Source organism: Neovison vison, chromosome 2 (assembly GCF_020171115.1).
Source record: "Neovison vison isolate M4711 chromosome 2, ASM_NN_V1, whole genome shotgun sequence".
NCBI lineage: Eukaryota > Metazoa > Chordata > Mammalia > Carnivora > Mustelidae > Neogale > Neogale vison.
In genome coordinates, this window is record NC_058092.1 from 11,065,210 (window position 1) to 11,092,207 (window position 26,998).

Consider the following 26,998-nt stretch of genomic DNA (forward strand, 5'->3'; position numbering starts at 1 on the left):
GGGGCGGGCACCCGCACGGGCGCGGGGGCGGGGACGGGCAGTGGGCGGGCTCCGCGCCGGGCCTAAGCCTCACCCCCGGGGGCGGTGCCTGGCGCCGGGGAGTGTCAGGAAGAGGAAGAGCGCGGCCAGAGGCGGGCGGTGCGGGCGCGCGGCGAGCAGGGGCCGAGCCCAGGCGAGCGCCGCGCGGGCCACCATGGCCACGGACGAGCTGGCCAGCAAGCTGAACCGGCGACTGCAGATGGAGGACGAGGGCGGCGCCGAGGCCCCGGAGCAGCCCGGGCTGAACGGGGCGGCGGCGGCGGCGGCCGGGGCGCCCGACGAGGCGGCCGAGGCGCTGGGCAGCGCGGACTGCGAGCTGAGCGCCAAGCTGCTGCGGCGCGCCGACCTCAACCAGGGCATCGGCGAGCCCCAGTCGCCCAGCCGCCGCGTCTTCAACCCCTACACCGAGTTCAAGGAGTTCTCCAGGAAGCAGATCAAGGACATGGAGAAGATGTTCAAGCAGTGAGTGCCCGCCCGACCCGGCCCCCCACCCACCCGCGCGCCGGCCTCGGGCCCCGAACCCCCGAACCTCCCAACCCCGCGCCGCCCGGGACCCCTGCCGCCAGCCGTGCGCCCCTGAACCCCCACACACCAAGGGGGGGCGACCCCGCGGCCCCTTTCATTTAATCACGAGGCTTGAGGACCTCCTCCCCACCACGCGTGTGAGTCTGGCAACCCCGAGCCCCTGACACGCGACCCCACCTCACGGTGACGGCCCCCCCGCCCCGTACACCGTACGCGCGCACTCTCGGTGTGGAGGACCGCGCGGCCCCTCCAGGTAACCCAGAGGCCCCTCGAGCCCCCACTACCACCATACACATGAGTCTGAAGATTCCGGGGCTCTGGCCTCGGATCCCTGTGTTAGTGAAGCTTCCCCCACCACCCACCAGACACCCACGCACCCTGAGATTTGAGGACCCCGGGGCCTCCCTTTCCCTCTCCCTAGCTACTCGAATTCCCCACCCCCACCCAAACACCCTGGTCATAAACATCCACACACACACCCCCAGCGCCTCAACAAAGGTTACCATTCCCTGTACCCTATGCTGTACCCATTCTTTTTATTAGGGTCCTTTCATTTCCTCTGCTTATCTCGCATTCCCCTCAACATAGGTTCTGGGCAAAGACCCCCCCTCTTCCCCTTCAGTTATTCAGCATCTACTAGCAAACTGTGGTCAAAGACCCTCCAGACCCTGCCACCCCTACCCCTACCCACTCTGCTAGCCGGGTCCCCAATCCTTGACCCTCAGGTGGTCTCCTTAGGGAGAGATCCCTCTATCCCTGCCCCCCCCCTTGCAGGTATATACCACCCATCGCCCCTTCAGGGCTGAGTCCCCTCCTCCCTCCACACACTGTTCCTCCCTCCTCTTGCCCTAACCTCCCCCCCACCCCCGCCAGTAGATTTGCAGTCACTGCCGACCCCCACCATGTGCCCCCTTTCCTTCCACACGGGATTCCGACACCCCACACCTCCCTATCTGATTTGCCTGGTTGCTCTCACCCCTACCTTTTCCTCTGTGCAATTCCATATACTGTGTCTTAGCAGGTTGGACAGACACCCCCAGGCCTGTGGCTCAGCCCTCCCCACCCACCCTTGCAAAAAACCTTTAAAATCTCTGTGATGGGGACTAAATGGTCCCCTTCGGGTCCATCCCTGAGTCCACCAAGTTGTGACTGCGATGGACAACCAAACTCTTCACAACCACGGTTGTGTAGGGGGCAGGCTGGGGGGTGGGGTGTTAAAGCTCACAGCCCCTTCCCTGTGGTACCCCTCCCCACCTCTTGTTGCCCATGCCCTTGCCCCTGGCCCCTGAAGGGGGAACAGCAGGGGTGTGGTCTGAGTGGAGAGGTGCTGACCTACCTTGGCTGAGGCACGAGGACAGGGCGGGATGGGGCTGTGTACCCAAGCAACAATCAGGAAGCCCCGGAAGGGGGTGTTTTGCAACCCCACAGCTTGAGAAAGGCTTTTCCCCACTTCTTATCACTGCTGCTTCTGCCTGCGGCCCCCACACAGGGGAAGAAGGTTTTGTTTCCCAGACCTGGACAGCTGGGAGCCCCATACTTTTCCAGGGGTCAGCCTGGGGGGAAACTGAGTCCTTAACCCTCCTCTGCGCCACTGTGTGGAAGTCCCTGGGCCCTGAGGAGCCTCCCTCTTTGGCTCCAAGGTCTTTGTTGGGAGTTGTAAAGTTTCTTTCCCCACCGAAGACTGTCACCCTCGGGAGAGCAGGATTTCTAGGATTCCAGCCCAGAAAATGGAAAGCTTCTAGAGCCCAGGGCTAGGTAGAGACAGTTTCACCATCTGGAACTTCCTTGTAGAGTTTGCCCTTCCCCCCCACCCCACCCTGGAGTGGGGGAGGCAATGCTGGGGAGATTGTTCAGATGCATCAGTGATTGACAGAGTCCAGGCACTGATGATACCTAGGTGCTAAGGAGCTCCTGGATTCGACCCAGCATCCCTGTGACGTAGAACTCTCATCATCACCATTGTACAGTTAGGCGGTCTGGGCACAGAGAGGTTAAATTTAACCCTCCAAGACCACATAGCTAGGAAACGATGGAGCCGGGATCTGAACTCAGGTCTGTGACTCCAAAAGCCGTCACAGACATTTGCTTCCACGTGGGAAGACGCACTTGTTCAACACCCCCTTCTGTGTTCACGGCTGATTTCCCACCTCACAGACCCACCAGTGGCCTGTGTCTTTCTGCCAGAATCCTCCTTCTCCTGGGCTTCCGTGGCATTGCTACACCCAGCCAAAAAACAAACAACAACAACAACAAAAAAAAAAAACGATAGAGCTGTTTGAGAGAACACCGGCACCCGGAATGAGTAGGGACTTGGGGGGCCGCAGCTTGATCAGAAGGGGCGTGTGACCAGAGGAATGGCCTGGAAGCTGCATTTGCGGGAACATTCACCTTCTAGGGAGGCTGTTTGGGGTGTTGGTTTGACAGGGTTTACTCCGGTGAAGTTTGGGGGGAGCCGAACCCCTTCGGACACCCCTGCGGGCCACCTCTTGGCACCACAGCTGCTGCTGCCTTGGAAGGGGTGGGGTAGGGGGCAGGAAGGAGCCAGGGAGCAGGACTTCTAGGGAAGGAAGTGCCGCCCGCTGGGGCCCTGGCGAGGACAGAAAGGGGCAGGTTTTGTATTCAAGGAAACAAGGCTTCACTGTGCCAGCCAAGCCGAACCCAGCCGAGCCCTGGCTGCGAACAGCCAACACACAGCCTCTTGGGAGGACAAAACCCTGTTCTGCTTCTGCTGTCCTAATGGGGCCGCCACCTCCTGGGTCCAAGCGGGGCTCTGCTGACGGACTTCCACCCAGGGCTCCGGGCTCCGTCTCCGGCAGGGAGGAGGGAGCCCAGCCCTCTGGGAAGCCATTCCCCCCAGCAGAGCACAAGAGATAGGGAGGGCCTAGGGAGCTGGGAGCTGGCCTGCCTTGGAAGGCAGGAGCTACAAAGCCTGCCCCTCAGTCCTGCCTCTGCCCCTGAATTATTTAGTAATTAATTCCCATCTATAAAATGAACAGGTTGTACTTAGGAATGGCCTCCTTGTTTCCGAGGGGTCCTGAACCCTTGGGGATGACAGGCTGCCTTCCAGGGTCTTCTGGTTCATCCATTCAGTGTCTGTCAGCAGGTCCTTCCTGAGGAGGGAGGTAGAAGGAAAATCAAGGGGATTGAGGGAAGCAAGATAGTCTGCCCGCCGTCCCTGACCTCGGCATCCAGACGCGCCCCTTCCAGCCCGTCTCCCCATCTTACAGAGAAGGCAGCTGAGACCCAGAAAGGTGTGGTGACTTGCTTGGGGTCACAGGGAAGTTTTCAGTGGCCGAACCAGAGTGCCCTTGTCTGTACGACTGATCAGGCAGGGCTTGGCGGGGGCGGAGGGGGCGCTCATAGAGCTCAGGCTTCGTGCCCAGCATTTGGAGGCCTGGCCCCCCCGGAACCTCAGCCCTCCCTCCCCAGGCGGCCTCAGGCGGCCCCAGCACTTCTGACTCCTCTCCCCACCTCTCTCGGCCCATCCATTCAGGGCTCTCTAGAACCTTCCAGCCAAAGGGGGAATGGTGTGACCCCACAGAGCCTCAAGGGGGCCCAGCTCTGGGCTGGCAGCTCTGGGCTGGCAGTGTGAGGCTTTGTGGGGTTTTGTAAGTCGAGACCTGCCCAAGAGGTCAGCAGCCACGTAATTCTGAACCTGCCGGGGAATCTGAGGAAGATGCCCTAGTTCCCTGCTTGGCCGGCTGAGGCCTCAGACACGGCATCTCATGACCCCGTGCGTCAGAGAGGCAGGCTTCCTTCTCCTTCTGGACGCCTCTGCCCTCCCTTCTTCTCCATTCGCACCTCCTCCCCCGTGTCTCCCCAGACCCTGTCCCTCAGCAGCTCCCCCAGCATCCTTCTTGGAAGACAGGAGGACACAGTCGTTACGAGCAGGGCCTTTGGAGTCTGTGGGTTTGAATCCCAAGGCCCTTAAACCTTCTGGGCCTCAGTTCCTCACCCCAAAACAGGGAGAGTTACAGCACCCAACTCACAGGGCTGTTGTGAGGTACTTAACTGAGTACTCAGCACGAAGCGAGCACTGGGAAGCTCCTGTCCCCTCATCCCCCGGCCTACTCCGCCAAAGCCCCTGGCTGCCTCCACTTACCCCCTAGGGAGCTGCCCGGCTGGCGAAAACCTCATGCTTTGGGCTCAACTGTTGGGGGACCCAGCATAAGAAACCCCCTTTTTTCCTGCTGAATGGGCACTCCGGTTGGCAGCTATATATGGCTCTGATCAATAACAAAAATGGGGAAACGAATTCATTATCACTTAATTATGTGGAAGGCAGGTGGCAAGGAAAAAGGAAAGAGCAAGCAACAGCTTCCCGGGGTGATTCCAGACTGGGACCCCAGCACCCAGCCGCCGCCGGGCAGTCGGGAGACCCCAGGGAAGGGGGCTCAGCTTTGCGGCCTCACCCTGGGCTGAAGACCCTCCCTGGTAAAGGTCAGAGGGTTCCGTGTCAAGAGTCTCAGCCCTTGGCAAAGAGTCCACCACCAAGTCCAGCCCGTGGGCTGTTAAAAACATAGAAGCTTTTGAAAAACATAAAATCCATCCATATAATCATTCACCCGACACATACTAAGTTTCTGCTGTGGGCAAGTTCTAGAGAATCAAGGGAAGAAGAAAGTTCCCGCCCTCAGGAAGCTTAAAGTCTCATGAAAAGCAGTGGCATAGAGGGGTCTCTGGGGGTAGAGGGGATGGGCCCATGCGGCTAGAAATGGAAACTTCCATTCCTTTATCCCCGCCGTGAGGACCCAGGGCGCTCATGAGGGTCCCGTGCTCAGACACCCTCCTCCACCGGCCCCTGCCCCCACGCCCTCGCCTCATTTCCTGGAACCCCCAGGTCTAGTTGCCCACAACAGCGCAGTGAGGTGGGTAAATCCTCACCCCCATTGGCCAGATGAAGAAACTGAGGCTCGAGGAGATTGAGTCATGTCCGAAGGTTATAATAAGCGGCAGGATTAGAGGCAGGTTGGCCTGCAGGGAGCTCCAGGGGCCGAGAGAGGGCAGAGTTTATGGATGGGGGACTTGGGGAAGGGGGGCTCTCAGAGCCTTAGGAGGGGAAGCCTTCTCGGAGGGCACAGAGGTTGGGTTCCTCCACCTGCAGCAGCCAGGAGCCTGGCTTTCTGGGGAGATACCACACCCCTGGGGAGGCAGGATTTCCCCAAACTCAGTGCTCCCCTTCTGCTCTTTCTACTTCCCTTCTGATTGTGAGTCACCTCTCCCCTCCCCTCCGCCCCCCTGCCTGGGGACTTTTGGTTCCCCTTTGGCTTTGCACCTTCCTGCCTTCTCCTCCGGTCTGGACCCTCTGGGTCTGAGGCCTGGCTTCAAGGGGGCCCAGCTGAGAGAGACCAGGCGCCGCCACCTCTGGGGAGGCCGTCTTGCAAGGCTGGCCTAGGCAGGGGAGGAAGGAAAGGAGGAGACAGAAGACCTCAGCAGGGACAGTCCCCACTGCCATCAGCAGCTGAGCTCCCTCTGCCTGCTGCGCAGCCTTCTCCTTGGCTGCCTTCCGCTTTTCAAGGACGGCAGAGAAGAGAGAGTCCCACGCCAGCGGGACACGGCTCGAGGGGAGCCAGGCTTGGGGTTCCTGAGCTGCATGAGGACCCTCCTGTGGCCCAGACCCCGTCTGCCTACCCCATCCTGGGCACTGTCTCTCTTACTTACTCCTTTTACGGCATGCTGTGAGCTCACCGTCCCTCTTGTTGCAAAGGAGAACCCCGGGTCTCACAGACCTTACATGACAGGGACAGCGTGTGAACTTGGGTCTGTCTGACTCCAAGTCCCTGGCTCCCAAGGGCCCCAAAGAGGGCAGCAGCAGCGCCGGGTGCTTGTTAGAAAGGCAGCTCCACCCCGGGTCTACTGGGTCCGAATCCGCATTTTTTTTTTTAAAGATTTTATTTATTTATTTGACAGAGAGAAATCACAAGTAGACAGAAATCACAAGTAGATGGAGAGGCAGGCAGAGAGAGAGAGGGAAGCAGGCTCCCCGCTGAGCAGAGAGCCCGATGCGGGACTCGATCCCAGGACCCTGAGATCATGACCTGAGCTGAAGGCAGCGGCTCAACCCACTGAGCCACCCAGGCGCCCCCGAATCCGCATTTTTAACACTTGTGTCCGCAGCAGCAGCCGGCCGCCCACAGCTGTCCCCCCACACTTCCTTCCGGTAAGGCAGGTTCCTTCGTCTGGGCAGTAGGGGGGGAAGATGAGGTTTAATAATAACGACTAGGTTGGACTAGACACTCCGTGAACGTTCTTGGCCATCACCGCTGTAACGATCGGTCTTATTAAGAGCAGGCGGGACCCCCCGTTGCCAACATCACAGGCCTGGGGACGTGCCCCCTGGCCTGGTGCTCAGTGTGCGGTCGAATCCAAGCTGGGGAGGTCCTGAGCCCAGACAAGCCCCCAGCAGAGTGCCATCAGCTTGGGGGAACGGGGGGCCCCCACTTGATTCTTAGACTCACTGCAAAGTTGTGGGGGAGCCGTGAGCCGCATGCACACACACCCTCTCCATGGCTGACGGCAACAGATCCAGCGTCCGATCTGCAGATAGAACTGGAGGAAGTGGCGAGCGACTGGGCTTTCGCCACATGAGTCAGGCAGTCTGGGGGTTGGGGGGGTGGGACCCGGCCCACCACGCCCAGCCAATGGTTACAGCGTGGGGAGGGGGGTGGCCACCTGCGGAGGGAGGCGGGTAGGGCCAACGCTGGCTGCACCAGCGAACAAGGCCAGAATTTTTCTCTTGTCCAGAACGTTCCTACCCCAAGGGACCTGCCTTCTCAGTTCATAGGACAAAGAGTAGAGAGGCCTAGGAGCCACTGGGGGAGACAGGGGAGGGAAGGACCAGGTCTGTGAATGTCCAGTCCAAAGCCAGGTAAGCCTGGCAGGATCCTTGATCCATAAACACTACCCTCTCTAGCTGCTTCTCCCCCTGGGGACCCCCATGGGCTGAGGGGTCAGCTACAAAGGCCTGGGATAGGAAACCGAGGACAGAATCGGGGTCTCCATGTCCCCACCTTGCCCCTGTGCAGCAGCCGTAGTAACTCGTTCTGCCATCAGACTGCACAGAACGGCAGGTGGGTGGGGAGGCTCGTGCCCAAGGAACAACCTTCTAATAGTTCCAGAGCCAACACGGGCTGCCTTAAGTGAAGCAGTGAGCCTCCTGTGCTTAGAGGTATTCCAGAAACATACAGCAAAGCTGCCTTGGGAATCTGACCTTCAGCATGGCTGAATGAGTGGCCTCCAGTATCCCTCCCAACCTGAGACTCGTACACGGTCTGCGGGCCTCAGGACACAGCGTAGCAGTTGAGAGCGTGTGTGTTTCATCAGCTCTGGGTTCGGATCCCGGCTTTGTCCTTGTCGGCTCTGGCCTCGGCCAAGTCACTTCCTCCCTGAGCCTCCCATCTCCTCAGCTGTCCTATGGGGCCGTTTAGGCCTGCTCCCGAGGGTTCTTGGGAAGGCCTGATTGGGTCTACTTGGCAGAGTGTTCAGCAAAAAGTAGCCACAGAGGGTAATATTGTTACGAGATAAGGTGTTGATACCGCACGCTGTAGGGGCCTGGCTACTGCCCGGCCCCCATGACTCCCATGACTCCTGGTTATCAGAACCAAGGGGAGGAGGAGCGCCAACTGGGTGGGACCTGCCGGGCCCAAGGGGGCAAAGGCTGCCTGGGTGGTGGCGGACTGCTCCCCTCTCTAGGGTAGATGGGAGGGCCTCTGTCACCGGCATCCGGGGCGGCAGCTGCCGAGCCCTGCCTGTCGGGAACTATTCAGGGGGGAGGAGGGTAGGAATGTGGGCACAGTGCCAGGTGCAGCAGCCTCCCTCCAGTGCCCGAGAAAAGTGCTGAGCTCCCAGCCGGCGAGCTTTGTTGCCATTCCTGCCCAGTGCCATCGGCCCTCCCAGGCAGGCCCCAGCCCTCCAGGCTGGAGAATTCGGGACCCTCCATGGGACCGGGAGGAAGAAGGAAGCAGACAGGCAGGAAGAAGGAACGTCTCCAGCTTTGGGGATCCTGCAGCCCGCCGGCTGTGTGACCCCAGGCTGGTTTGCTGCCTACTCTGGGCCACAGTTTCCATCACATAACATGAAGCAGGTAGACCAGGCCATGAGGACAGATCTTGTGCACGGATGCTCTTTTCCGGGTCCCTCTGAGCCCCTGAACCCTCAGCTCCAACTCAGGGAGAGAGCTGATGGAGGAGAGGGTCTCCCCAGCCAGGGGCATCTCCTCTTTTGCCAGTCATCCACCTGCTGGTGGCACGGTGACCCCCCCCCCATCAGTTCCTTCCCATGAGAGGAGGGACAGAGCAATCCGGCCTGAGGCTCCTCACTGCCTCTGCCCAGCAAGAGAGTAGAAGGCTGCGTCCCGCTGTCTTTCCACCTCCCCAAGTCGTGGGGTCTTTGAATTACGCCTAGCGGGGGAGGTAGTGGGAGCCTCAGAGGAAGGGGAGAGGCTGGGGGCAGCGATAGATCACCTCGCCCACCCCCGCCCTGGTGTTTTTTACCATTATCATTCTTCTCAGCACCATTTTTATGTTCTATGTGCGAAGTACTTAACGTAATGTCTGGCACACAGAAAGTGCTCAGTGGCCTCTATTACAATGAAATTAGCAGGCTTTAAGCACCCGTTATGTACTAGGCATTTTATGTTCATCATCTCATTTAATCTTCAATCCTAAAGGTAGCTAGTGATGATGGTGCTTCTGTTTATCATTATGGCCGTCGGCGTTATTGTCCGTGGGTGCCCCTTAAGTGGGCCGGGCTCTGTGCTAGGAACTGACGTGGCTGGTCTCTTTTAACCTTTGCCTCTGTCCTGAGATGGGTCCTTTGATCTCCACGCTGTAAATGGGGACACTGGGGTGTGTGGGGTCAGGTGACTTGACCGGAATCAGCCAGCCAGCCAGTCAAGTGGCCGATTAGGGGTTTGAGCCTCAGTCCGTCTCAACAGACCTGATGTGGGCACAGAACCTTCAAGGTCCTCTTCAGTCATGTTCCCCCTGGGGACCTGGCTGATCCAGTGCCCCGAGCCCAGGGGACATAGTAGCTGCTTGCTCCCCCAGAGCCTGGTGGAACAGCCCTTCTCCCCCGCGGTGTCCCTCCTTTGGGGGACCCAGCTCCCACCCAAGCACCTGGCCTCTTCCTGACCTCTGTCGCCTTCCCTTGGCAATTGATCTGCTGGCGCTGTGACCAGCCCCTGCATTGTCCCCCTGGGGGCCAGAGCCCGCCCGGGAGAGAGCCCAGGCCCGGTAATTGATTGACCTTTGATTGACGCAGGCAGCGGTTCAAGCCGCGGATAAAGCTGCCACCCGGCCAGGTCCGGGAGCTGCCAGAGACCCACAGACACAGAGCCAAAGTCTCTGTCCAAGTTCGGACACTTGATCCGTGCACTTCCTCTGAAACTAAGCCACCCCCGGCTGCGGGAGAAACCCGTGCACGTGAGCAGTAAATAAAGCTGGGGCTCAGGAGAGGCCGCTGGGACGGGACAGTAGAGTGTGGGAACCCGCGGGATGGGGGTGGGTCCCTGGCCAGCGGGCCTGTGCCCTCACCCCTACCGTCCTTGTTCCCTGGGGGAACATACAGTCACACGGGGAAATCATCCGCCCAGGATTGCTGCGCACAGATGCTGTAAAGAACAAACAGCCTGGCACACAGTAGGAGCTTCCTGGAGGCAGCCGGACCTCACTCTGCCACTGCTGGAGTCCGCTCCGTGTGCCGGGCCCTGGGCTAAGCGCGGCCTGTGCAGGAGCTCGCTCAGCCCTCGCAGTGACCCTGCGAGAGAGTCCCCGTCACACCTTGTCCGGAGGCTCGAGGGGCAGGGTCTCCCAGAACCCACGTGCTCTGCTCCAGCCCTGTTCATTGATGACTTTCAGTCCGTCCAGAAAGCAGTGGGGTTTCCCTGAAGGGCAGCGCCCACGTGGCTTGCCCCAGCAAGAACCGGGCCTGTCACCCCACAGCCACCCAGCCCCCTTCCCAGACTCCAAAGGTGGAAGGAGGGGCCTCTGCCGTGCCCCCCACGGGGCCTCTCCAGCTTGAAGGGGAGCCTGGAGCATGGGATCGTGAGCCTGCCTGGCCCTCCCGAGGCCCAGAGCCCGCTACCACACCCTCTCACGGCGGCTCACAGCCCAGCCACAGCACTGCCCACAGGGATTTCCGGCCCATCTGCTCCTGCTCCCACCCCCCAGCCCAGCCCCATGGGGAGAAAGGCTTCAGGACCATGTTCCCTGCAGGGTTCCCAGAACCCCAGCCTCCCCGTGCTGCGTCACTCCCAACCACGGACGCGTCTGTGAACTATTTATACCCCTCATGCCAACTGCTCCCGGCTCAGGGCAGACAGCTCTGTGCTGGGGCCTCACCAGGACCCCTGGAAGCAGGCTGGCTCAGAGCAGATGCGCAGGCCGGGGAGCTGGGCGTCTGCCCTCTTCCTTTACTGCTCTGTGACCTTGGGCGGGTCGCCTAACCTCTCTGAGCCTCCATTATATAAGGTTATTACAGGGATTAAATACAATAAACGATGTGAGGTTCCCAGCATAAAGACAGATTTCAAAAAAATGGTTTCTGTTTGTTGTTCAAGGTCGTGCGAGGCTTATATAGAGCTTGGGATGGGGGAAGGGAGCTGGGGAGCCCGGAGGAAGGCACAGAGACGAGGTGTGTGTTTACACAGGAGCGCCAAGACTGCAGTAGGGGTTTCTGCAGCTCAGCCCCTCTGTGTCACTCTGTTGTCACCAACACTCATCCAGGCGGCTTGAGGCCTGGGGCTACGCAGGCCTCTCCAGGCTCAGAAAGCCCATTTTAGCCCTGAGAGGGCGATTCCCACCCCCTGCCTCCCCTGCTGGAGACAGTCTGCGCAGGTGGTTAGCCTGATAAGAGGGCTCACATCCGGCCTGATGGGACGTGGTCTACACCAGCAGCACCTCCCTAGCGGGGACCAGGCCCCGAGGCCATCTCTGACCCAAGCTCTGACCACAAAGAGGCCAGCGAGAGGGACATTTAGACGACAGCACACACACACACACACACACATACACACACACACCCCCCCTACCCCACACCCCCATGTCTGCTGGGCAGTTGGTGGTAGAAAAGAGACCCGCAATGTGCAGTCACATTTTTATCACCTAAATCACCGTTCCAGCCCTTTCCAGCCACAGAGCCATATCGCCCTCCCCGCGCCCCCCCACCCCGCCCCACAGCAGGCACGCCCTGTAACACTGTTCCGTGAATTCACCCCAGGCCACCTCCCAGCAAACCAGAAGTGGGCCTCCCTCCTGAGGCCCTGCCCTGTGACACTCCCTCCTGGGTGGCAGAAGGAGTCGGGGAGACGCAGGGCAGGTAGGGATGCGAGGCTGGCCGTGGAGATAACATCAGAGTCATCGGCTGCCCCACCCCCCCAACAACCTGTACCCGCATGGTGTCATGAATTCTTTGTCCCCGCTGGTTCCCATCCCATCCAGCCCAGGCAGGCTGTGGCTTCAGCTTCCTTACGCATCACACTGCTCCAAAAGTTAGCACTGTTCAACGTGTCAGAGGCCACAGACCATGTGGGGAGCTCCTCGTTACCAGAGGTAACCAAGCAGCAGTCACACCTCAGGACCTCACCTGGACCAGGGTCCCTTCCAGCTTCAATAGGGCGACCCACGTCTCGCAGTCCCCCCCGTGGTGCTCTGACCGGTGAGCTGTGAGGAGACAGGAGGTCCTCAGCCTCTGCCTTGGCTCCTCCAGGTACGACGCTGGCCGGGACGGCTTCATTGACCTGATGGAGCTGAAGCTGATGATGGAGAAGCTCGGAGCCCCGCAGACCCACCTGGGCCTGAAAAACATGATCAAGGAGGTGGATGAGGACTTGGACAGCAAGCTCAGCTTCCGGGAGGTGAGTCTGCTTCCCGCGGGGGACTCTGAGGCTCCTCGAAGGAGGAGGGACATCTGTTCCTTTACACGGTCAGCACTTACTGAGTGACTGCTGTATACTTGGCCCTGGGGGGCTTTTGGAAATCCAGAGGAAAGCCCTGTGCTGCTAGGATCCTGGTGTGTAGAGTGGGAGATGCCTGGAGAGTGAAGGGACAGGGTGCTGTGATGTTCAGATGAGGGGACAGGGAGGGAGTGACAGGCACTGCATCTGGGAGGGGCTGGGCTCTGCGCTGGGGGCCTCCGGGTCTCCGTCCTCACTCTGGGACAGGAGCCGAGAGCAAGCCTGTTCCTTGGAGGAGGAAATGGAGGCTCACAGCCAGCAAACAATGGTACTGGACCCCAGGCAGCCTTGGGTGAAAGACAGTGGTGGCCTCCCTGGGCAAGCTCGCCAGAAGCCTGGAGGAGGCAGGGCAGGAGAACGGGAGTGGGGAGGACACATCCAGGGAGGGAGATGCGGGCCGTGTGCCGTGATGGTGTGGAGTCAGGACGTGGGTTCCGACCCCCCTTCTGTCACTTGCTGCTGCTAAGATTCGGGGCAGGGCTTTTTCCTGGTCTCCGAGTCTTCCACAGTCTGTAAAATGGGCACAATCCTATACCTTGGGGACTCAGTAAATTGGCTGGAGGAACAGTGGGAACAAAGACACGAGGTCAGTTGGGGCCCTGCCTGGGAGCCAAGGGTGGGCACACGGGCCAGCGGTAGCCCCGGATCCTGGGAGAGCGGAAGATGTGTCCCCTGGCCTCCCACTGGACAGATGGGCACACCAAGGCCCCTCGTCCCTCCCTGACAACGTGCTTTTCTCCGTCCCGCAGTTCCTCCTGATCTTCCGCAAGGCGGCGGCTGGGGAGCTGCAGGAAGACAGCGGGCTGCACGTGCTCGCCCGCCTCTCCGAGATCGATGTCTCCACCGAGGGCGTCAAGGGCGCCAAGAGCTTCTTCGAGGCCAAGGTGAGGAACCCGAGGCTGTATGGAGCCCAGGGTGGGGAGCACCCTGACCCCCCGGCTCAAGGGCAAGGGTGCCCGTGGGGGAGGACAGGACCCGGAGTTAGCCCCAGGGTCCATGCTCACCCTTGGTGACCCTGCCGGGGCCACGGATCGGAGATGCGGCACTGATGCGAGGTCCGGACTGTGCAAGGTCCGCAGAGCTCCTGGCTTCTGTCCACTTCCATCCAGGCTGGGGTCCCTTCCAGCTTCCCCCTTTCTCTCCCCGGCCCACAGAACCACTACCCCCAAAGGACTAGTCCTTGAATGGGGCACCAAAGAGATGGAAGGGCAGGCCCAGAAACTGGGGCATGGGCTCAGGGGCCTCTCGGAGACCCCCACCACGCCAGCCCTTGCCCAGAGGGAGGATGGGTCCCAGAGGCACCCACGTGCCCAGCACCCTTCCAGTGCCGCACACACTTGATGGACAGGACACACAGAGCTCCTGGATTCTGAGCACCTGCTTTTCCTGGTTTCTCCTTCTCCGCATGTTAACTAAGAACATTGTTTCTGAAGGCCGCGTCCCTCCTCCCTCTGGGCTTCTGGGCTTGATGGGATGTCCCAGGGTTCCTCAGTGGGACTTGTTTGCATCTGGGCTTCCCAGGACAGGAAGCAGATAGGAATAGCAACTTCCAGGGGCGCCTGGGCAGCCCAGTCTGTTAAGCATCTGCCTTGGGCTCAGGTCATGATCTCGGGGTCCTGGGATCGAGCCCTGTGTCCTGCTCCCTGCTCAGCGGGGAGTCTGCTTCTCCCTCTCCCTCTGCTCTTCCTTCCAACTCATGCTCTCCACCCCCCAATAAATACATAAAAGTTAAAAATTAAAATAAAGAAGAAGAGCAACATTGAAGCCCCCGCTTCCAGGACTCCCACTAGGCAGCCGCTACCAAGTGTCCGTTCTAGTTTCCAATCCCTTCATCGAATCCATGAGTCAGTTACAGAGCGGCAGGCTCTGAATGGGAAACTGAGGCTCAGAGAGGTAGCAAGAGTCTTGGGCTGCAGGGGGAGGGGGTCCGAGAGCCCACGGTGGAGGCACAGATGCCCCTCCCGCCCTGACCCCCATCGCCCCCGCCTCCCCTGCAGGTCCAGGCCATCAACGTGTCCAGCCGCTTCGAGGAGGAGATCAAGGCGGAGCAGGAGGAGAGGAAGAAGCAGGCGGAGGAGATGAAGCAGCGGAAGGCAGCCTTCAAGGAGCTGCAGTCCACTTTCAAGTAGCCAGGGGCTGTGGCCTGACCACTTGGCCCCGGCCCCGGCGCCCGGTGCAGCCAGCAGGGGCGGGCGGACTGGAGGCCAAGTCTGAATCCTGGGCTCTGTCCGAAGGGACCCTACTGAAAACCTACCAAGTCTGTGAAAAGGGCCAGCTGAGGGGTGCCCCAGGTGGCCCGGTCCCCCTGCTCCCTCCCACTCTTCCTGAGGCCGGGCCACCCGTGCCGGCTCCTCGCCCGGCCCAGCCCTCCTCCCTGGAGGTTCCCGCGTGTCTCTCACCCCCGGCCGCCCCCCTTGCCTGCACCAGCGCTGCAGCTGCTCTGAGCCCAGCTCCTGGCCCTGAGGGCCTCCCTGCTCCGGGTGCCTGCCCTCCATGCCTCCCTCCGTGCGCTCTCGTCCTCCCCGCCCAGTGGCCTGCCCTTAACCTGCAGGCCACGCAGCCCCTGGGGCCCTCAAGCAGCTTCCAAGACTGGGGGAGGACGGACAGCAAGAAGGTGGCAGGCGCCAGCTCTGTAGGAGAGCGGGACGGAAGGGGCTAAGCAAAGGCACTGGGGCTCCCCATCCCCGATGACTTTCCCTCCAGCCCTGCCTCCTCTCTTTGCTGGGGGCGGGGTTGGAGAGGGGGGGCTTCTGTATTGGCAGAGGGACCCAGGTCCCGGTCCCCCATGCTCACATGGAGAACCTGGCACTCTGGGACCCGGCCAGGCAAGGGTGAGGGGCAGCTGTGCCCATCTACCTCACGGGCCCACACTCTGCCGGCCGTGCCATGGATCATGGGCAGGGAAGGCTCCGGGGGCAGAAAGGTCACTCCCCAGTCTCCCTGGAAGCACCCGGGGGTCCCAGGGGCTCTGGAGAGAGCAGAGTGAGGAGGAGGGATTGGCCCCTTCATGGGAAGGAAACCAGCGCCTGGTTCCAGTCTCCAGGACGCATCCAAGAAGTGCTTTAAGTGGTTTGCACGGACCAGGCGGTGGGGAGCGGGGGCCTTGCTGGGCCCCTTCAAGCCATCCTTCCCCCAAGTGATGGGCACCGCCTTGTCACCAGCGACGGGACCCGTCCCGTCACACACACCCCCCCCAGCCGAGGAAGCATGGGGACCCCAGCCCTCCCTGTGCCCATGTGAAGACGGGCGGTGGCCATGCCTGCGCCACCGGCCCAGTCCCACGCAGCTCCCAGTGTGCTCACTTCCGTGCGTGCGTGTCCGTGTGCGCGCGTCTGTGTCCGCTGCCGTGTCGTGAAACTGTGCCCGTCACTCAGCCAAACAAGTGAATGGCCGTCGAGGCCAGTTATGCAACTTTCCGTGTGTGTCGTGACGTCACTGCTTTTTAGACTTGATAACTCTTTATTTTAGTAAAATGCCCCAAGAGTCCACAAAACTCCTGTTGGATTTGCAGAGGTTTTATTTTTTTGGCCTTAGAATCTGCAGAAATTAGGAGGTACTGACCCCAGTGCGGCAGCCTTGGCCCCAGATTGCGTTTGCCTTAGCGGATATGTTTATACAGATGAATATAAAAAGTTCTTTTTCTTTGGCTTCTTGCTTTTTCCCCCCCTCCCTTCTCACCTTCCCCCAAAGAAAGCTACTTCTTCATTTGGTGGTACAATTATTTTTTTTAACTAAAATAAGATAAAAGTCTATATTCTTATGTATGTGTGGTTCTTGTTGGTTGGTGGAGGAGGGGAGGGGCGGGGAGAGGGAGGCAGGGGACGCGGTCACCCGGTGCTGGGGCAGTACTTGCTCAGGTGGCTCCCCCCTCCTGCCAGACACCCCGGGGGTTCCTAACAGGGGAGGTTGAGCGGGATGCCCATGCCCTATCACCAGGGGCTGCCCTTAGTGCTTTACATATACTTACCCAGTAACCCTCAGGACCAGCGCATAAGGGGGTGCTGTTTTGTTTCCCAGAGGGGCACATGGCACATGCACTGTGGGGAGACGGGGCCAGGTGGGGAACTGGATACAGACCCAGGCCCTTACCCCACAGCCCATCCCCTTCCCCATCCAGTCACCCCCCAGGCAAGTTCAGAGGAGGGTCTCTAGGGTCTTCCCAGCCCTGCAGTTTGCAGGTTCAGGGTGCAACCTGGGTTTTGGTGCGGGGGACTGTGGGATTAGGCTGGGCATCGCTGCCCCCAGGTGGACATGCGTGGTACTGCAGCCACCACTGGCTCCCTCATCTGCCAGGCGACGGGAGCACAGCTCCCTGTCCTGGGAGGGTGTTTCCTGGGAAATGCCACCCCGTGTGCTGCCCAATCCCTAAGACGTCACCATCATTAACACAGCATGCTCGGTTAAGCACCTTCCTTACTTCGTTCGGTACACCTTCCCCAAGGGAAGAACATCAGAAACCCTGACATCGGAGCTCAGAGGGTCTTAGAACAAAGGGATAGAGGACGCGGGGAAGGACTAAAATCCAAGCTCTCCAGCCCCGCCTTCCAGCTGTCCCCATTCTGGATGTGGGCCTCAATCCCTCCGGACGTGAGAGACACCATCCTATGTGAGAGCTGTGAGAGACAGCTGTCCCACGCCAGGACCCTCCACCACACCCACAGGTCTCAGCTGGGAGGGGGCCCTCAGCCTCGGCCTGCACGAGATCCCCACTCCAGCAGAGGCATCAGGCTGCGGAATGGAAAGGCGCGAGTGACTCAGGCCCCAGGGGTGGGAAAGTATATAGTTCCTTGATCCCCTCCCAGGACCCATCCTCTGGGACCCCACTGCAAAACACTGAAACCCCCAGTGAGCCCCCAGACCTCCTGTGAACCCCCAACACTTCCATCTGGTCCTAAGGAGAAGCAGTGCCAGCCCCTCCCCGTCACCCCTGCTGGCCCCTTAGTGGCTCTCACCCAAGAAACAGCTGCCACCTAAGAGTCCTGTCCCAGCCGCTAGAAACCATGGCACCCATCAGCGGCACCTGCCCTGTTTCTCAGGCTCTCACCACCCTTGGCACTGCTTCTCCTAAGGACCCCACCCCCACCCCCAGCAGCTCAGCCTCTGCCAAGTCACCTTTGATTATTTTTCCAGGACATTCTGGCTCTGAGTGTCTGGGAGACTGTGCAGCCCAGGCCCTGGGAGGCCCCGGTCCGGGTCCTGGAAAAGCACCGAGTTCCAGGGGATGAGAATGGGGATTCCAGCCTTCTCACACCCTCAAATCCTCTAGTTCATTGTGGACGTGGAATCTGTCGAGAAGTGAAAAGTAATCCTTTCTCAATCTGCACCCCACTGAGTCCCAGGCCTTGGCCCAGAACCCTCGCTGCCGGGCCCAGCAGGGGGCTCCAGGGGTGCTGAGCAGGGTCTCACCTCTGCGGCTCCAGCCTGGGCACATGGTCCCTGCCAATGCGAGATGAGGAAGGGATGGATGGATGGATGGATGGATGGACGGACGGACGGATGGACAGGTGGATGGTTTCTGGGTACATGGTAGTTCAGCACCTCATAGACTGGGTAAACAAAATAGTCAAGTCTTTAAACAAGTTAATCCAGGACATCCACCCAACGGGGCTCCCCACAGCCCCCCGCCCCCCACCCATGGCGGCCTCTCTCGCTTTGGTGACCTACCACAGCCAGGGAATCAGGTCAGCCACCCACTCGTCGGCACCGTAACTTAGGCAGCTTGGACCACTGGAGTCATGGCATCCCCAGACCAGGGCGCCCTGCATCAGGGCCAGGTCAGCAGGGACTGGCGCCAACCACCACCACTGCCCACTGCTCTCGGTGAGAACACGGGTTTCTCCCTGGCTATCCCAAGGCGCAGCTTGAAGCACCTCCAATGCCCAGAGAAGTTTCCGGTGAGCTACAGAACATCCCTCAAAGCCTCACTCCGGTACTTAGTCGCACATAACCTGGCATAAGGAGGGGGTACAGCCAGGACTGGCTGACCCATCCACACTGTGGCCGCAGAGCTGGGGCCACAACACCCTTAGGCCCCAAGAAAATCTTGTGGGTTCTTACGAAATCATCAGGAAAAGAACGAATACAATCAGGGCTTCTATTATATTATATCAGCTTGGATTACATAAGCCTTTATACCTATGCAGTCAGAAAACGTGCTTTATAAATATTTTTGACAGAGGAAGGGGCCCAGGAAGGGCACAGGGCCCAGTGATGCCCAGACTCAGGCCTTCTCGTAAGAACCAGACAACAGCAGGAACAGCAGCCAACACTCATGTAGAGTTTGCTGCATGCCAGGCACTCCCCTCCTTTTATCGATGAGAGCACAGAGAGGTTGGGTCACTAACACAAGGTCACACAGCCAGAACAGACAGGTTTTCCTCTCCCAACAGTTGGCAAAGCACGCAACCTCCCATCTTCAGCCTGTGAGGCAGATTAAGGAGACCCAGGTTTTCTCCAAGGGCCACTGCTGTTACGGCCTTTACTGCCTCATGTCAAGGCCCATCGGGTGAAGCCCTCAAAACAAGGAAGCACCCCTAGAGCTGGTGTTGCCTATGCCTTCAGAGCTGCCAGCAGCTTCCCTCTCTCCCAAAACAGGGTCAGTTTCTCTGGGAAAATTCCCCAAAAGAAAAAAATCAACGACTCTTTGTCTGGTACCTCCCTCCTCGTGCGCCTGGGCGTTTGCGGCTGTTTCTACGTCTGGGCACGTGTTTGAACGTGGGGCACGTGGCTCTGAACACGTCTGTGGGTGTGAGTGCTCCCTATGTACGACCCCGGAGTGTGCACGTCTGCAAGGACGGTGGGGCAGGTGTGTGTGCGTGTCTGTCTGTCTGTCTGCCTGTCCCTGGGTGTTTGTGAAACTACAGGCGCACACACGTGACTGAGATGACAAGAGACTGCTGTGTCTCCGAGCGGAAACCAGCCAAGTCCCACACGTGGAAGACCGGTTCATCATTTCCCCAGGTTGTTCAAGAGAAACTGAGGCCCAGGGGCGCCTGGGTGGCTCAGTTGGTTAAGCGTCTGCCTTTGGCTCAGGTTATGACCCCAGGGTCCTGGGTTGGGGCCCCGCGTCGGGCTCCCTGTTCAGGGGGGAGCCTGCTTCTCTCACTCTCTCTGCCGCTCCCCCTGCTTGGGCGCTCTCTCTCTCTCTCTCTCACAAATAAGTTAAATAGTTTTAAAGAGAGAGCGAGAGAGAGAAACTGAGGCCCAAAGATCCTGCCCAAGATCCAGGTCCCTAAGTGAGCCAGAAACCAGGAGGCTTCTCTCCAGCTGCCCGAGCCCTTTCACCCCCAAATCTGCCACAAGGCTCGGTCCCCATCTCTGTGTCTGACATCCGTCTGCAGGCCAGGCGGACCCTTTCCAGAGCCTGCCCACCATGTGCTCTGGGTCTGAGATGGGCGGGCAGGAGCCACAGACCCCGCTGTCAGGACCGGGCTCCCGAATGCAACAGAAAGCTCCTCACAGTGTGAGATACCAACAACCCAGGCCTGGGGCCTGAGATCGTCACAGCAGATCAGACCCCGTTATCCAGACCCTTACACTCCCTGTCTTCATGTCTCTTTTGATTAAAATGGTCTTGATTTTTATATTACCAAAGTAATGCATGCTTGGTTTTGGGTTTTTTGTTTTTTTTTTTTAAAGAATCCGAGCTGTGCAAGGTACCTAAGTTAGAATCCTCCCCTACCCCTGGACACCCACTGCTAACAGCAGAGCGTAGTTTTCTGAATTGCTTTATTAGAAAATAATTCCTAAGGTGAGCTGCGGGCTCCGTTCACAAAATGACTTCCAAGGAGCATCAGTGAATAGAAAGCGAAGGGAGGGGAGACTCTAACAGGGCTGACTCTGGGGAGGAATTTGGCCAACTGGGCGCCTTTCAGGGGCTGCCTGGACCTCAGGCTCCATCCAGGGCAGGAAGGCAGGCGACACCCCAGGACCGGATACTATTAGTCGAATGAGGGAGAAAAAAGAGAGGAAGAGAGAGAAGGAAACAGCGTCTCACCACAGGATAAACCCCAGCCCGGTGTCAGAAGTCCTTACTTCAGCCCTCGGCTCTGGTGCCGCCCCGCGGTGCGACCCTGGGCAGTGCTGACCCTCTGAGTCTCTGCTTCGTCCTCTCTCTTGAGCGGACAAAAAACGTGACTTTCGTGTTGTTGGGACAATTGAGTGACTTCAAGGAGTACCAAGCCCAATGCCTAATAGATGATAACTAAAGAGAATGAGTTAGGGAGAGAGGAGAAGTACAAGCTCCAGGCAGAGAGATGGGGGGGGTCCCCCAAACCTGAAAGCCTCAGAATTTGCGGTCTCAGGGGATTGGAGAATCCACACCACTGAGCCAACCCCAGCTCCTGCCCAAATTAAACAGTAACCACCCAAGGTCAGGGAAAAGGCCTTGTCCGAACAGGTTGCTTTCCAAGGGGCGGCTCAGCCTTGAGCAGGTGCGCCCACCCCCATCCCCGCCTATAAGTGTGTTCCAACCCGTCTCAACAGCCACTTGCTCCTCAGCCAGTCCCGCTAGCAGCATGCTGGGTGTCACTGTCCTCGCCGCGCTCCTGGCCTACGGTAAGCTCTGGGTTGGGCACTGGCTGCAGCCTGCTGTCTCCCAGGGACAAGGAGGGGAGCAGGGGGCCTAGGAAAGGAGTTTTGGGGTGACCAGACAAGCATGTCAGATAAGACGCTTGCTGGGCAATTCTGCTTCCGTATCTGTAGAACAGGGCTGAGGATGTGGCCTGGGGACACAGTAAGTGGCCGGCCTCGGTCCCCGGCGGCAGGGACTGTAACGGCTCGGCTTTCCTGGTGTCAGGATCTCTGCCTCGGGGACTGATGCTTGTGCTCATGCATTTTGGGGGCCTTCTCCCAGATAGGAATCGGGGTACTTGGCTTGACCATCACTTACTCTCAGCGGGCCCTCGACTAGCCCCGTGACCTCTCTAAACCCCACTGGCTCTTATGACAAATGAGAGCACTTGACAAAGAGTCCTTCCGGCCAACAACAACAATCATGAATAGTAATAGCAGCACCTGTTTGTTTCATGGTTACTATGTGCCAGGCACAGTGTTAAGCCCTTTACATGCTGGAGCTGGTATGATCCTTGAGAGGCAGGGCCTATCAATATCTCCATTTCACAGATAGGCGGGAGGCTCCGTATCTTGCCTAAGATCACGTGACTGGTTAGTGGCAGAGCCGGAGTTTGACTCTGGGTCTGTCTTCATGCAGAGCACTTGTTCTTGACCGCTGCACACAGTGGCACAGCTAGGACAGTCTGGACCCCAGGATTCAGTGCTCTCACACCCCCATTACGCTGAGGTCTAAAAAGGGACCACAGGTCCCTAAAAAGGGACCACCAAAGGGTGAAGGATGCAGCCAGACCTGTGGGCACACACCCACCCCTGCTTTTGTACTTCCTTCGATGTGTTAAACACGAGACTCTTCCTATGCATCATCTAATTTTAGTCCTCAGGATAAACTCACCAGGTTGACGCCATTCTTCCCATTTCACAGAAAGGGAAGCTGAGGCCCAGAGAGCTAGACAGGTTCCCCAAAGCCATGCAGTAAAGCCTGAACCTGTGTCTGCCCCACCCCCGAAGTCTGTGCTCTTTCCTCCTGCCCCTTTCCTGCTGGGGATGCCGGGCCCCTCTCACCTGTGTGCTTCCTCTCCTGGGTCCCCCAGCCTCCAGCTGCGGGGCCCCCACCTTCCAACCCAACCTATCGGCCCGAGTGGTGGGAGGAGACAATGCCAGGCCCCACAGCTGGCCCTGGCAGGTAAGCACGCCGCTGCAGGGGTGGGAGGCTGGCTGGAGAGGGTGGCGGGGTGCGGTCCCGGGCCTGATGCGTGGCTCTCCCGCACCTTGCTCCAGATCTCTCTCCAGTACCTCAAGAACGGCGAGTGGAGACATACCTGCGGCGGCACCTTGATTGCCGACAACTACGTGCTCACCGCTGCCCACTGCATCAGGTGAACGGGGCTGGCGCCCTGGGGCCCCACTGTTGCCCTGGGGTGGGGCAGCTCTAGAAGCTGCTTTTACTGAGCATCGACTACACTCCAGACCCTGGGCTAAATAAGCTACTCACGTCCAGTAACTTAGTTCATTCAACGCGTATGTATCGCGCGACCCCAGTGTGCCAGGGAACACGGCAGTGAGGACCAAGGCTGTGCTCTCAGGGAGCTCACATTCCGGCAAAAGAACAACAGGCCATTGAAGAAGTAAATATATAACATATCAAGTGGCAGGGAAGAAAAATAAGGCGGGATAAAAAGCCTAAGGGGTCCTATTTTAAATGAAGTGCCCAGGGAAAAATGTCTCTGAAAAGGGGGTATTTGAGCAAAGACCCGAGGGAAGTAAGGGACGGGTGTCCCCGGCAGAGGGAACAACCAGTGCAAAGACCAAAAGGCCCAAGACCACCCACCTAGGAATCAAGATAGACTTGACTCCAAGAGCAGGGTCTTTACCCTGAGCCCTGGAAAGGGTTAAAGCAGAGAGACGCTCCCTTCTCCCCCACCCGCTACAAATGATTCCCACGGTGGCCACAGGGCTGGGTCACCAAAGCCCTGAGTTCCCTCCCTCCCCCACTGGCTGGCGAGGGCAGGAAGCCACGCTGACCCAGCCCCCTGCCTCTGCTCAGCAACACCCTGACCTACCGCGTGGCCCTGGGGAAGAACAACCTGGTGGTGGAGGATGAGGAAGGCTCCGTGTTTGCGAATGTGGAATCCATCGTTGTCCACGAGAAGTGGAACTCCTTCCTGGTGCGGTGAGTGCCGACCGTGCCCCTGCCCCTGGGGGAAGCACACAGGAAGGAGGGGTCCCTGACATGGAGCTGCCGAGCCTGCCCCCACCCTGGGCCTGGACCCCATCCCCACCCTGAACAGCCAGCAGATGACCCCTTTACACAAAATGGGAAAAGGCCAGGTAGAGACGGACTCCTTTTCCATCTCCATCAATGGCCAACGGTTCCCAGAAGGGACACAGGGAATAAAACCCTGAAGCCCCCACAGTGTCTGGCCTGAAGTCTCTAAGCCAGGACTCACCTTTATGGAGTGCCTACTGTATACCCACAGGGCAATAAGCACTTCATATGCCGTGACTTATTTAATCCTCATGACACCCCTAGACAAGGACCTAAGACCCAGAGAGGCCAAGTAAGATACATGCCCCAGGCCACACAGCCCGGTGCGTGGCAGAACGGGGAATCAAACTGGTCTGTCTAGGGTCGCCAGCTTTCATTCTGTTTACATGAAAATATTAAAAATTGCATCTGCCAGGGCCCCTCTTTAATCATTTCCAATTGGCTTTAGTTTCTAGTTGATACCTAGCCTTCAGTGTCTCCAAAAGCCCCGACCTCCCCGCTGTAAAGCCTCAAAGGACCCAAAGTCACAGGAGGCAGAGGGGAGGGCCACGGCATTAGAAGGCCGATCGTTTGTCCGTAAGGAGCTGCTGGTCTAGGATATGCACGGAGGACTCCTGGTCACCCTAGGCTTGACTCCCAGAACAGTCCGGGCGGCTTAGCATTGACTTGTGCAGCCTAGACCTTCCGACACATTCACCACCTCCACTTTGGCTTCCAGCAACGACATTGCTCTCATCAAGCTGGCGGAGCCCGTGCAGCTGAGCGACACCATCCAGGTGGCCTGCCTGCCAGAGGCGGGCTCCTTGCTGCCTCAAGACTACCCCTGCTACGTCACTGGCTGGGGCCGCCTCTGGAGTGAGTACAGTCCCTCCTCCCTCCCCGGCGTATCATGAGAGCCTTCCTGGAGGAAGCGGCTCCCGCAATAAGCATGCCACCCACATTCGCCCACCACTTTTCCTGTCTAAACAACTTCTCACCATTTTTAACTTTGTAATAATAACAGCTAATATTTATTAAGCATGCAGCGCGGGGAAGATGCCCTAACAAGCACATAGAAGGACTGTTGTGAGGATAAACACATTAGAACTGGTCAGGTGCTTAGAATAGTGCTTGATGCGTACTTAGTGCCATCTAAGAGACTGCAAAATAACCTAAATGAGCCATTGCGGGTAGGGGAGTAGAGCTTATGGTAAACCGTATGTCTAAGTTAAAAGGTTGCATGCAAGTAAGTGGAAGTATGGGAGACTTCGATGAAAATGCGGGTCAATACTTGGAAAATCTTGGAATGGGAAGGACCTACCGATGTGACGTGAAGGCAGAGACCTGTAAGGAAATGACGGACGAGAGAAACCGCAGAATCAAAATTAAAGATACTCCTCGAGGGCTTTCTACAGATCGGTTCTGCCTCCGGTGGGCTCCCCCGTCCCACCCTAAGAGGGGTCCTGACCCACACTTTAGGACCATAGGCTCAGAGTCATGCCTCTCAACCAGGGGCCCACATGTGGGTCCCACACAGCCTAGCCAGAGCTCACCGGGTCCTGCCCCAGCCCCGGGCAGCCCTCTGTTTCCTGAAGGCTTAGCCCTGCCTGGCTGACCCGGGAACCCCTCTCTGTCCTCTCCCCCAGCCAACGGCCCCATTGCCGACGAGCTGCAGCAGGGCCTGCAGCCCGTGGTAGATCACGCCACGTGCACCCAGAGGGACTGGTGGGGCAGCATGGTGAAGGACACGATGGTGTGTGCGGGGGGCGACGGCGTCATCTCGGCTTGTAACGTGAGTGTCTGGGCCCTGCGTCCCGTCCCTCCCTCCTCCAGGTGGCCGAGCCGAAGGGGGCAGCGAGGAGGGCAAAGGAGGGTGGGAGTGGGTGACCCACACGCGCGAGCCATTCCCCTGCTTGGGCCCAGGAGGCTTAGGGGCAACTTGTCACCCCCACGCCTCAGCACTGTGGCAAGGGCGGAAGTAAGCAAGGAGCACGAGTGTCGGAGCTGGAATCCCAGCCCCACCGCGCACGGCCGCGCCATCTTGCACGGGCCGCTGACCCTCTCTGCACCTCGCTTTTCCCATCTATAAAACAGACGCGCAGTGAGCACAGGGCTGGTGTGGGGACCGAGTCTGACAAGCCATGCTCCTTCACGCCATCAGCTCCATCCACCCAGGGAGGCCAAGGACTTAGGGAGTCTGACACAGAAACATCCAGAACCATCAGAAACGGTCCTTTTTCCAAACACAGCCCCTTTGCCCACTCCCACCTTCCTCATCTCTCAGGTCTCTAACACCTCTCTGGGCTCCCGGCAGCCTGACCTCTCTGGGCAGAGCCTTAGACACGGTGACCTGAACAGCTAGGGAAACCGAGGCCCAGACAGGGCTATCGTTGTCCCAAGATCCCACAGCAACCTAAGAGCTAGTCTGGCACCCCCAAACCACATCTCCTCTGCCCCCCTCACCATGGACAGGCTGAGGCCAAAACAGGGGGCGCCAGCCCGTGTCCGCCACCGTGACCCGCCCGCCCCTGCCTCCCGAGCCTGCCTGGGGGGGAGGGAGGCCCCGCGGCTGATGACCGCCCGGTCTGGCACAGGGGGACTCGGGCGGCCCGCTGAACTGCCAGGCTGAGAACGGTGTCTGGGAGGTGCGGGGCATCGTCAGCTTCGGCTCCGGCCTGGGCTGCAACACGCTCAAGAAGCCCACGGTCTTCACCCGCGTGTCCGCCTACATCGACTGGATTAACGAGGTGGGCGCCTGTCCCCAAGCCCTTCTTCCGGCCCCCGCCCCGCCCCACCGGCCCGCGCATGCGCTTACGCATGCACGCGCCCCTCCCGGAAGCCCCTGCTGCTGAGCTGGGGGGCCTCGAGGGGCACCGACACGGATGTCCTCGGTTCATCCGCTGGCCTAGGAGATCCTTATGGCTCCATCCCAGGCACCACACCCGTGGCCCCAGGGGTAACGTGGCCCCCATGAGAGCAGGGCCGAGCAGGGGAGAGGGGGTCAGCATGGACAGTGGGGGGAACGGAGGGTCACCCTAGGCTCCGGGCCTTCGTGCTTGGGGGCAGGGTGTGTTCTGAGCCCCGTTTGCCCAGTGGTCTGAAGTGTCGAGGGGGCTCAGACCCGTTGGGCAGAGGTGAGACATGGCTGCCTGCCGTGACCCCTGTTCCTATAGTCCGGGGCGGTGCTCTCTCCGGAAGGGGACACACGCACACACACACACACACACACACCCCTCCACCATGTCCTCACTCTGTTCTCTTCTCTCCCAGAAAATGCAGCAGTGATTCATCCTTGGGAGCCTGCAACCCCAATAAACCTCCTTCCCCACTCAAGCTGCCTGCATTCTTGATGTGTGCCTCCCCTGGGGGGTCCCGGGTCTGTAGGGGCTGCCCCTTGCCACACCAGGGATGCAAAGAGAGCCCCCCTCTGCCAGCCTGGTGAGACTGGGAGGGAAGCCGGGGAGGGGGGGATGCTATGGGAAGGGGAATTTCAGAAAGCCCCATGGTGGCCTGAGAGGCTAGGAGTTACGACACACGGGACACTTATCCCCCAGCATCTCACAGGCTGTGACCCACAGTCGCCTGATCAGATCACCACCTTCCTGATCCTTCCTCCACAGAGGACTCTGGTGGGGCCTCAGGCCGCCCCCCATCTGCTGCAG

The 26,998-nt window shown here is 59.3% G+C and overlaps 2 protein-coding genes across 2 annotated transcripts; both read left to right on the forward strand.

Annotated features, from left to right (window-relative positions):
- Positions 1-152: 152 nt before the first annotated feature.
- EFHD2 (EF-hand domain family member D2) lies at positions 153-16,269 on the forward strand. Its single transcript, XM_044237218.1, has 4 exons — positions 153-501; positions 12,271-12,418; positions 13,267-13,401; positions 14,515-16,269. The coding sequence occupies exons 1-4, from the start codon at positions 194-196 to the stop codon at positions 14,644-14,646; spliced, it is 723 nt and encodes a 240-aa protein (XP_044093153.1). The 5' UTR covers positions 153-193; the 3' UTR covers positions 14,647-16,269.
- Positions 16,270-21,033: 4,764 nt separating this feature from the next.
- Positions 21,034-26,669, forward strand: LOC122898577 (chymotrypsin-C). Its single transcript, XM_044236284.1, has 8 exons — positions 21,034-21,073; positions 22,183-22,274; positions 22,370-22,467; positions 23,136-23,261; positions 24,076-24,212; positions 24,983-25,128; positions 25,931-26,083; positions 26,607-26,669. Exons 1-8 carry the CDS (start codon positions 21,034-21,036, stop codon positions 26,619-26,621), a joined length of 807 nt encoding a protein of 268 aa, XP_044092219.1. The 3' UTR covers positions 26,622-26,669.
- The last annotated feature ends 329 nt before the right edge of the window (positions 26,670-26,998 follow it).

Bases quoted from the DNA above. Each gene is read 5' to 3' on its own strand.
- EFHD2 (XM_044237218.1), top strand. From the start codon at position 194: ATGGCCACGGACGAGCTGGCCAGCAAGCTGAACCGGCGACTGCAGATG. The intron at 12,419-13,266 runs GTGAGTCTGCTT...TCCGTCCCGCAG, and splicing joins GCAAGCTCAGCTTCCGGGAG to TTCCTCCTGATCTTCCGCAA. The intron at 13,402-14,514 runs GTGAGGAACCCG...CCTCCCCTGCAG, and splicing joins AGAGCTTCTTCGAGGCCAAG to GTCCAGGCCATCAACGTGTC.
- LOC122898577 (XM_044236284.1), top strand. From the start codon at position 21,034: ATGCTGGGTGTCACTGTCCTCGCCGCGCTCCTGGCCTACG. The intron at 22,275-22,369 runs GTAAGCACGCCG...ACCTTGCTCCAG, and splicing joins CCCACAGCTGGCCCTGGCAG to ATCTCTCTCCAGTACCTCAA. The intron at 24,213-24,982 runs GTGAGTACAGTC...CCTCTCCCCCAG, and splicing joins TGGCTGGGGCCGCCTCTGGA to CCAACGGCCCCATTGCCGAC.